The 11135-nt window shown below is 40.1% G+C and overlaps 1 protein-coding gene across 5 annotated transcripts; it reads right to left on the bottom strand.

Annotated features, from left to right (window-relative positions):
* Positions 1-203: 203 nt before the first annotated feature.
* On the bottom strand, positions 204-10447 carry LOC106599267 (uncharacterized). 5 transcript variants are annotated; one of them, XM_082966391.1, is made up of 4 exons: positions 8076-8192; positions 7913-7982; positions 3931-4096; positions 204-2444 (listed from the first exon to the last, which is right to left on the bottom strand). In XM_082966391.1, the coding sequence occupies exons 3-4, from the start codon at positions 3953-3955 to the stop codon at positions 787-789; spliced, it is 1683 nt and encodes a 560-aa protein (XP_082822517.1). In that variant the 5' UTR covers positions 3956-4096; positions 7913-7982; positions 8076-8192; the 3' UTR covers positions 204-786. The 5 variants fall into 5 exon arrangements, with proteins under 5 accessions (XP_082822517.1, XP_082822511.1, XP_082822504.1 ...); XM_082966385.1 differs by lacking the exons at positions 7913-7982; positions 8076-8192 and adding an exon at positions 10324-10447 and having other exon boundaries at positions 3943-4096; XM_082966378.1 differs by lacking the exons at positions 7913-7982; positions 8076-8192 and adding an exon at positions 10324-10446.
* Between the last annotated feature and the right edge of the window lie 688 nt (positions 10448-11135).

Genomic DNA, 11135 nt, shown 5'->3' on the forward strand with positions numbered 1-11135 from the left:
ACAACAGAAAAGGACCTTCTGAAGATGGAGGAAACAGCTGTTATGCAACTGTTATGCATCTGTTGGTCACAGATCCCTTAAAAAAACGGTAGTCAGTATCTGGTGTGACCACCATTTGCCTCATGCAGTGCAACATGAGATAAAGGATTTAATGTATTTTTCAATACATGTCTCGTGGAAATTACTACCAAGGACTGTCAAACTTAAATGCATCATTCTTTATTATCAGCAAGCTGGAGAGGTTGCAACAAACTTAATGCACCATAGTACACTTCGGTCGGGAGCTCTTTCGGGGCAGTCCCGTTAGTTCTCTTATATACTGCTTACACAGACAAGTTATATTTGCATGATTTACATTATTCATCATTAACGTTTGGTTCCTGCATGTAACTTATAGAACATATTCTGGACGTTCTGCCAAAATGTCTGAGGGGGTCATGACCATCTCCCCCTCACATCTCTACCCAGCACCTACAGGAACCAATGATTGTATGAGACAAGCAGTACAATTCAAGGCTCTCCCTTCAGACAACATTTCCCCCACACATGAATATACACCTACTAGTGGTGAAACATTTTATTATACATTATTTAATGGATAATATGAGTTAAGAAAATAAAAGATACAGCGCTGAACACCCCCACCCCATCCCACACACAGCACTCCTACTCCAAGACACTTGATACATATGGATGCAGAGCTGCATATTATGCTACACAGGTTACCATGGCAATCAGACTTAGTAAACTGTTAGAGAATGGGAGACATGACTCTTAACATGTTTTCTATTTAAACTTACTTAGGGATCTGGAACCAGTGCCAGAGAGGAGGGAAATGAAAGAAAACGTTTGTGCTTTCTGGTGTTTTTTCAGTGACCCTGAACCAGCAAAGCTCTTTCCACATAGACAGGAGTAAGATTTCTCTCCTGTGTGTATTCGCTGGTGTTTAGTCAGGTTTCCTGATTGACTGAAGCTCTTCCCACACTGACCACAGCTATAAGGTTTCTCTCCTGTGTGTAAGCGCTGGTGTGTAGTCAGGTCTCCTGATCGACTGAAGCTCTTCCCACACTGATCACAGCTATAAGGCTTCTCTCCTGTGTGTATGCGTTGGTGTGTAGTCAGGGCTCCTGAATGATTGAAGCTCTTCTCACACTGATCACAGCTATAAGGCTTCTCTCCTGTGTGTATGCGTTGGTGTGTAGCCAGGATTCCAAATTGAGCAAAGCTCTTCCCACACTGATCACAGCTATAAGGCTTCTCTCCTGTGTGTATGCGCTGGTGTGTAGTCAGGTGTCCTAACTTATTGAAGCTCTTCCCACACTGATCACAGCTATAAGGCTTCTCTCCTGTGTGTATGCGTTGGTGTGTAATCAGGGATCCTGATTGATTGAAGCTCTTCCCACACTCATCACAGCTATAAGGCTTCTCTCCTGTGTGTATGCGTTGGTGTGTAATCAGGGATCCTGATTGATTGAAGCTCTTCCCACACTGATCACAGCTATAAGGCTTCTCTCCTGTGTGTATGCGCTGGTGTGTAGTCAGGTGTCCTGACTTATTGAAGCTCTTCCCACACTGATCACAGCTATAAGGCTTCTCTCCTGTGTGTATGCGTTGGTGTCTAGTCAGGGATCCTGAGTGATTGAAAATCTTCCCACACTGATCACAGCTATACGGCTTCTCTCCTGTGTGTATGCGTTGGTGTGTAGTCAGGTCTCCTGAATTATTGAAGCTCTTCCCACACTGAACACAGCTATAAGGCTTCTCTCCTGTGTGTATGCGCTGGTGTATAGCCAGGTGTCCTGATTGACTGAAGCTCTTCCCACACTGATCACAGCCATAAGACTTCTCTCCTGTGTGTATGCGTTGGTGTATAGTCAGGTGTCCTGATTGACTGAAGCTCTTCCCACACTGATCACAGCTATAAGGCTTCTCTCCTGTGTGTATGCGTTGGTGTGTAGTCAGGGCTCCTGAGTGATTGAAGCTCTTCCCACACTCATCACAGCTATAAGGCTTCTCTCCTGTGTGTATGCGTTGGTGTCTAGTCAGGGCTCCTGAGTGATTGAAGCTCTTCCCACACTGATCACAGCTATAAGGCTTCTCTCCTGTGTGTTTAGTCTGGGCTCCTGACTGATTTAAGTATTTTCCACAATCAAAGCAGGTATAAGGTCCCTCCCCTGAATGAGTTCTCAGATGAGATTTCAAGGTTTTAGATGCATGCTCTAGAGTGTGAATTTTCTCATGAATTGTCAAGTCTTGTTCAGCCAAACTCTTCCCACAGTCAGAGCAGCAGTGGTGAGGTTTCTTCCCTATACCTCTATGCTGGTGTTTCTTGAAGTGTTCTGATCTGGAGAGACTCTTCTCTTTCTTGTCAGCATCATGATGTTGTTGAGGCTGTCCAGATGATAAGCCCCTCCCACTAAGAGAGCAACGATTATTGATGTCCCCTGTGAAACAAAGACATTGAATACTTAGGTTTTGCGAATATGGGTCCATAAACAGATGGCCTTCATTTCATGGAAGGACCCTTTTGCGTCCCTTTCATATTTTTCCAGGAGAAATTGTGCACCAGTATTACATTTTAAATCTGTTATTAAATAATATGAATAAAGACTTGCTAAAGTGACAAATTTCTGAATTTTGACAAGTCCCTCCGTCAACCCTGTAGAACTTCTAGAAAGATTTTAACCCAACTAATAAAATCATTTCTCCAAGTTTTACCATCTTTGAGTAAAGTTACAAGCGCAGAATAATATGATTATTGTGAAGTCAATTAATATAAGAGATTGATTTAAATGTTGACATGCTATGAAATAACAATTTCCCTAATAAACCTGTTTACATGGACACATCTGAAATCAGGCTACCTGACGGGACTTTGGCAATTTTCAGCATTTATCAATCAAAATAAACGTTCTACCACAGCGACTATGTTATTATTTTGACGCAGTATAAAGTTTGTATGTGAAAACTATTTCTAAGCTGCATACTTTCAGTTTTTCCTGAACTCCCAGGACTCGGGCAAAAGAATTTAGCTGGCGCTGCTTGTGTTAGCACATGCACAGATTAAATACACCTCTATAACTCTGATTAAAGTGTTCACATGTCCTAATCATTCTAAAGATTGCTCAGAAAACCAGGTGTTTTAAAGCTGTATCCTTACTTCGGTTATGAACTTACACCAATTAAGATAAGCAGAGTAAGGTGTTTACATGACTAATGCCATACTCAGCCTACTGCCATAAGTAGTTTAATGTCAAATTATGAGTGTGCATGTAAAGCCCTAGTTATTTGGTTACTTTGACAGTCATTTCTGAACATTATTTATTTCATGTAATTAGTGATTCATTTACATCTGTCCTTCATTTTAAGATCAACCCATGTTTTAATATGGTGAAACGGTTCTCTACATTTTTTGGGGCAAAAGAAACATTGAACGTCAAATCAGATTTTCTGGTTCTAGTCTTATCGATTCTATGGTGTTTTTTATAGAAAACTGAGCAAGTGAACCATTTTATCCAGAAATTGGTATGGTAGAATAATGTTTTTGTGAAGCTAGCATTACATTTTTTCACTCCCCGTGGAACAAAACTAGCTTCCATCCCTGTCATAAGCAAATTTGTGGCTGATTTAAAGGACTATTTTACCAATGTAAACTAGTGGTTTTGTTGTTTTCAGTAGTCCCCTGTTACTTTATTTAGCACATTGGCACTTACCACAGTATGTATTTTCATATAACCTCTTGAGATGGAAAACATGTTTTTATGAAATCGAACATGTGCTCTTCATGAAAGAAAGTTACAATTAGGTGAAATCCAACGTTTTTTGGGGGGGACCAAGTTACACTTCTCAAAATTGGGTGGAACTACCAAATATTTTCATCAATATATAATTTACCAATTAATTGTTACAGAAGCAGACTAATCCACACACCATGGTTCTTACGTAATGAAATCATATCTCCATGTTCCTCTTCTCGTCTCTCAGTTCCACTCTGCCCTGGTGTTTTCCTACAGTCGACCAGAACCAGCAGTAAAGTACGGAGAGGCGGTGGACCTGGGGACTCCTGGAGTGTGGAGGGGGACGGACTAGCTTTGTCCTGTTGGCCACAAGAAGTTTACAGTTGATCATTAAACCAAATATTGTATTAATTCAGTCTGAACCTCTGATTTGGGTGCATCCCTCGAATATCTCCTTTTACCTGAAATGTTCAACCGTTCACTACAACCCACAAATCTAAGAGCATTGGATTGGTGGGCATGGGCTAGTTTCCACCATATTTCTTATACCAGTCATTTCCTATCAAACAACGCGGAAGAGGAGAAGCAAGAGAGATAACTGGGCCCAAAATCTTGCTTCTGGCTTATTTGATCTTATATACATTTTCGTAACGAGTTGGTTGTTAGGAGTGTATTGGTAAAAGTAGGACACGTGACATCCCGGCAACTTTGAGGAATAAAACACTTTGTATGGGAGTAGTACCTGGTCGTCACTAGTTACCACAAACAAAGCCATAAACCACATCCATTTCTACAACTGATCTTTTTAAATGTGATTTTAACCCTAACCTTGAAAACACTAACTTTATGCCTAACCCTAAATGAATAAAAATATGATATAGATGTTCGACATTGTGGCAACTAGTGAAAACACGCATATCTGCCCTCTCATTGGCTATAATGGTCCCACCTGATCTTGCCTCATCCCGATTGCCTTCCAGCTGCGTTACAAACTCAACAACCCTCGGCCCTAAACCCTCAGCCCTTGAATTGCGTTTTACATCCGAGTGTACCTTAAAATGTCCCTTGCCCAAGCGAGGGAGAGTGAAGATCGGAGGCAACGTCCTTGGTGGAAATCTTGAAGTTTAACTTAAAAACAACCAACCTAAAGCTATCAACGTACCTAGTAAGCTAACGTATCTAGCTAGCGTCGTGGAAATATTGGTCCAATAATATTTCTCAGATACCGGAACATTAAATTAAAATAGACTATTACAAAGCCAAGCTGGTCCAAGGATCATCTGACTTCGCCAGTCTCAGCACACTCCTTTTATACAGTGTCACCCTTACTTAGTCACTCCTCTTTATGCAAAATACCCTTTGACATTTCGCCACCATTATCTTTTTGTCTCACTTCTGACTTACTTAAACCCATCTTAGATTATATTGGTGGCATCACCATAGTACATTACAACAACAAAAAAAATATATATATATATATACATATATACACACACAGTTGAAGTCAGAAGTTTACATACATTTAGGTTGGAGTCATTAAAACTAGTTTTTAAACCACTCTACAAATTTCTTGTTAACAAACTCTTGTTTTGGCAAGTCAGTTAGGACATCTACTTTGTGCATGACACAAGTAATTTTTCCAACAATTGTTTACAGACAGATTATTTCACTGTATCACAATTTCAGTGGGTCAGAAGTTTACATACACCAAGTTGACTGTGCCTTTAAACAGCTTGGAAAACTCCAGAAAATGATGTCATGGCTTTAGAAGCTTCTGATAGGTACACCTCAAATGATGTCAATTAGCCTGTGGATGTATTTCAAGGCCTACCTTCAAACCCAGTGCCTCTTTGCTTGACATCATGGGAAAATCAAAATAAATCAGTCAAGACCTCAGAAAAAAAATTTAAACCTCCACAAGTCTGGTTCATCTTTGGGAGCAATTTCCAAACGCCTGAAGGTACCACGTTCACCTGAACAAACAATTGTATGCAAGTATAAACACCATGGGACCACGCAGCCATCATATAGCTCAGGAAGGAGACGCGTTCTGTCTCCAAGAGATTTACGTCCTTTGTTGCGAAAAGTGCAAATCAATCCCAGAACAACAGCAAAGGACCTTGTGAAGATGCTGGAGGAAACAGGTACAAAAGTATCTATATCCACAGTAAACCGAGTCCTATATCGACATAACCTGAAAGGCCGCTCAGCAAGGAAGAAGCCACTGCTCCAAAACCGCCATAAAAAAGCCAGACTACGGTTTGCAACTGCACATGGGGACAAAGATCGTACTTTTTGGAGAAATGTCCTCTGGTCTGATGAAACAAAAATAGAACTGTTTGGCCAAAATGACCATCGTTATGTTTGGAGGAAAAAGGGAAAGGCTTGCAAGCTGAAGAACCCCATTCCAACCGTCAAGCACGGGGGTGGCAGCATCATGTTGTGGGGGTGCTTTGCTGCAGGAGGGACTGGTGCATGTCACAAAATAGATGGCATCATGAGGATGGAAAATTATGTGGATATAATGAAGCAGAGGCCTACAAACCTGACTCAGTTACACCAGCTCTGTCAGGAGGAATGGGCCAAAATTCACCCAACTTATTGTGGGAAGCTTGTGGAAGGCTACCCGAAACATTTGACCCAAGTTAAACAATTTAAAGGCAATGATTCCAAATACTAATTGAGTGTATGTAAACTTCTGACCCACTGGGAATGTGATGAAGGAAATAAAAGCTGAAATAAATCACTCTACTATTATTCTGACATTTCACATTCTTAAAATAAAGTGGTGATCCTAACTGACCTAAGACAGGGAATTTTTACTAGGATTAAATGTCAGGAATTGTGAAAAACTGAGTTTAAATGTATTTGGCTAAGGTGTATGTAAACTTCCGACATCAACTGTACCTTCCTAATACAGGTACATGTCTAGTGGTTCCTGTAAATGATTAACTAATGTGCATGTCCAATGGCCTTCACAAGACCAGGCTAATGGTGCCTATAAATGATTAACTAATGTGCATGTCCAAAAGCCGTCAGAAGACCAGGCATGACCCAGAATGGTTAAGCCTGTATTGACTCAGCTTGCACATACACATTGGTTCTGCTTACACATATACTAATGGTAAACTCCATATCGATTCTGCTGACTACTTCTAAGAAAACAGTATAGGTACTGGAAAATCCCCAACACTAGCGCTCCTACCAGGTAGCTAGCTACAGTTACCCATAGCTGGCTAGCTAGTTTTATAGTTTGGTCATTTATTCCAATACATTTCAGAATTGCACTCCTCACTACAAAACTAAGCCAATTTACCAACACTAATATATATTTTTATAATTGCAAACTAGCTTCATATTTTTACTGAGATACCGAAAATGCAGGGTGTTGATTAAATGTGACACTTAGCGGCCACCAGATTTTGACAATGTGACTACATTTTGCAATGAATTGTGGGTCATATCAACCCCGCAAGTGACCAAAGTTGTTCACTCGCTCCTTCAAGCTAAATCGAGGGCCAACGTTAGGGAATTGGCAATCAAAGTGCATCCGGTTTCGACGGGGATACATCCAAAGAGGTTCTACCTGAAACTCAAAAGGGTTCTCCTATGGGGACAGCCGAAGAACCCTTTAAGGTTCTAGATAGCACCCTTTTTTTCTAAGAGTGTAGTGCTGCTACGCCCACTCCTCTACAACACTTCAACCGTCCAAATAAAGGGAAAAACAACGTGTTTGGACTGCAGCCATTTATTTTCTTTGTTAGAACGGCCACTTAAATATCTGGTCAAGTAATGGCTAATACGTAAGAAATCAGTGAATGAATGTGAACATGTGCACACTTCATGAGGAAGGAGAGAATTAGGTCATAGTCACAGATTCCTAAACATGATTGAATGGACTGCCTTAAATGTTGCTGGAACAAGTAGGGAGCAGGTCTCGAACCCTCGACCTTCTAGCCCGAAGTCCAGCGCTATAGAAAGCCGCAAAAGCATGCTCGAGCGGTAGAGTCGATATCCGCGCTTATAAACACAGGGTCATTACAATACAAATGATATAGTTGTAGGCTACTTAAAAAAAATGTAACCGCAAATCCGATATACAAAAAAATTATATTATTTAGAATGACGGCCTATGAACAATGGATTAACAACCTTGTTCAGGGACAGATGTTTACCTTGTCAGCTCGGGGATCGGTTACTGGGCCAACGCTGTAACCACTAGGCTACCTGCCGCCCCAAACAGAACTAAACAGGAATGTGAAGGTTCAAAGATGATGAAAACTAGGCCTAGACATTTTATAAAACACAGCGGGCATATAATGTTAAAACCAGACTTACCCGACCCATTGTGGAAGCTGTTTCTTTGTATGATATGAACTGTTCGTCGCTAGCTGTCCTCGTCAACAACTTTCTGTTGTCTTGTTCTCCTTTAAGATTTTATGGCAGACTACACCTATTGGCGTATTGCCGCCACCTACTGTACGGCGGGTGAACAACAAATAAAAATATCCATCCAAAATATTTATATCGTAGGTAAAGAATTCATGCAGTACATCTCTCCATAATTGTGTCAAATCTTCATGATTTTGTTCCATTATAAATCTACTGATGTCTTGCCACAGATTCTTTACATGAATACCATAAAAAAAAGATGCAACACTGTTTCTAGGTGGTCATTACAAAAGATACAACTTGAATGTATCTATTTTTTTGTACTTCTACTTCTCCAATAAGGCATGACATAAGGTATATAGATAGATACAAAATCTTGTTGATACAAGGCAAGTACCGCTCTGTTGTTGAACGGACCAAAACAAAAACAAATCTTTACTACTGTTGAGTGAACAGCGGTAATCGAAGGTAGGTTCTGAGGGTCTTAACATGTTCCTGAATAATAAAGCAACACCTGAGGGAATGGAGACTAAAACAATTGTAAACTCTTCAGGCGTTATAGGGATCTTGTAAAGTGATAAGAATGAGTCATAATGAAGTTAAAGACCTTCTGCATTTATAAGTTGTCTCATATAAATGAAGTGAGAAGCAGATGTGGTTGAGCAGATAATGGATTTAATATACTGATCGACTGAATTCATGAATACACACCTAGTATTGTTGAAACCTTATTCTACATTATACAGTTATTTCATGGATAATAGGAGTTACTGAAATAAGATACAGCTCTGAACACCCCCACCCACCTCAACATCCCCCTCTACACACAAACAGGTTCACTATGACATTTTCCATGATGACATTAAGCCATTTAGATCAAAATGAGAATACATGGATAGGGGACCTGATCCTAGATCAGCACTACTACTCCAACACACTTGATACATATGGATCCAGAGCTGCATATTATGATACATAGGTTACCATGGTAATTAGACTTAATAAACTGTTTGAGAATGGTTGATAGAAAACATCCTGTAAAGAGTAGTCTATTGAAACTTTATTTAGGGATCTGGAACCGGTGCCGGAGAGGAGGGAGATAAAAGATGACACATTTGTGCTTTCTGCTGTTTTATCAGTGACCCTGAATGAGCAAATCTCTTTCCATTGTGGTGGACATTTTAATATTATATTATTCTACTATACTGTTAAATTAGACATACTATACTGTTTTTACTTAGATAATTGTCTATGGTATATGTTACTATTTTACTGAGAGAATTGTCTATTGTTATATGCTAATATTCTTTGCTGATACAGGCTTGTTTTGTACGCTCAGCTCATAAATCTGAGCGTACAGATTTATGAGCTGCTTGGGTGCTACCGCAATATGTGAGCTCCTGTGTTTACAATCGGCAGAAATGTAGCTATGTGGGAAGTGCAGGGAGGAACAGAGTGGTGCCGATATCAGCCATCTTGATCTACACAGACAAGCTAAATTACCTCTTACAACTCTGTTTCCAGTGGCTGTTTCTGCACATCGGCTAACTGTCAAATATAAAAGGATGTACTTTCAATAAAAGGCGAAAGACAGCTCTGTTCATTGAGCTTTCAACACTGACTATTCTTAGTGATGGTTGATTGCTTCATTTTTGCAAATCTTATAATAAATATGTTGTTTGAAGTCTCTCTTTCTATAGAATTTCTCTGACACCACAAAGACAGGAGTAAGGATTCTCTCCTGCGTGTGTGAGCAAATATTTCTACTTTTTAAGAGAAACGAGGCTGGCAGATAGGATTTAGGTCCTCGATCCCTGTTGCTGGCCCACACTCTAGTACATTAGGTGGTGTAATGTACCATAAAGTTGGACGCCAACCACCGATAAACCCCAAAGAAGAATATGTATTTTCACTGTCAGAGTGAGTATCTGGTCAAATCAGTGGAGGTGAACAAGTGCACAGTTTGGGAGGAAGTAGAGATAAATTAGGTAATATGACAGATTTCCAAACATGATATAGTTGTAGACTACTCTGCTGACGGAAAAAATATCCTAACAAGTTTTACAATCATGTTTATTTTTGTCCAGCAGTTTAAACCGAACACAGGAATGTGGAGGATCAAAGATGATGAAACTACACCTAGACATTTATACAACACAGCAGGCCTTTACTGTTAAAAGGAAACCAGACTTACCGGATCCATCATGGAAGCTATTGTTTTCTTCAGTGTTTCTTACTAAGACAAGAAATGTGTAGGCTACAGTACAGTTACTTTGTTGTCACAGAGTTCAGATAAGGATTAGGGAGTTCGCAGGGGAGAATTCCAGTCTCAAGGCTGCAACTGATGCACCCCTAGACCAGAGCAATCAAACATGTATTTAGATATTCAAGCGCAATTACGTTATGACAGCATAACGTCTCACATCATTATTTAACCAGGCAAGTCAGATAAGAAGACATTTTTATTTACAATGACGGCCTAGGAACAGTGGGTTAACTGCATTGTTAGAGGGCACTACTACAGATGTTTACCTTGTCAGCTCGGGGATTCGATTTAGCAACCTTTCAGTTGCTGTCCCAACGCTCTATCCACTAGACTACCTGCTGCCCCAGGCTAATCTTACTTCAGAAAGTTCCTGGAAAAGATTCTACCTAATCTATACAGATTGAGTAAAACCAAGAAAACGTTCAACAACACACCTTTCACTAAGAATCCTGCTGTCTGCTATCGTCTACTTTTACCTGACAGCAACTTGGAACCGAGTTATATTTGAGTCTAGCTATTCTCAAGGCTATTGTTGCATCTCCCTCCCTGCAACATTAAACATAAAGAGAGACAACAAACACACTTTATAACTGGTGAAAAACTACATCTGATACTTCAATTAAGCAGGAAAAAGCACTTATTATAACAGAGGTGTAGCACTGTAAGACACGTGAATCTCTGTTGATTGTTTAAAACATGTTTCATTCTCAGGACCATGACTACAACATTGAGTATTGGGA

This window comes from Salmo salar, chromosome 02, assembly GCF_965601325.2.
Source record: "Salmo salar chromosome 02, fSalSal1, whole genome shotgun sequence".
In the NCBI taxonomy this organism is placed as follows: domain Eukaryota; kingdom Metazoa; phylum Chordata; class Actinopteri; order Salmoniformes; family Salmonidae; genus Salmo; species Salmo salar.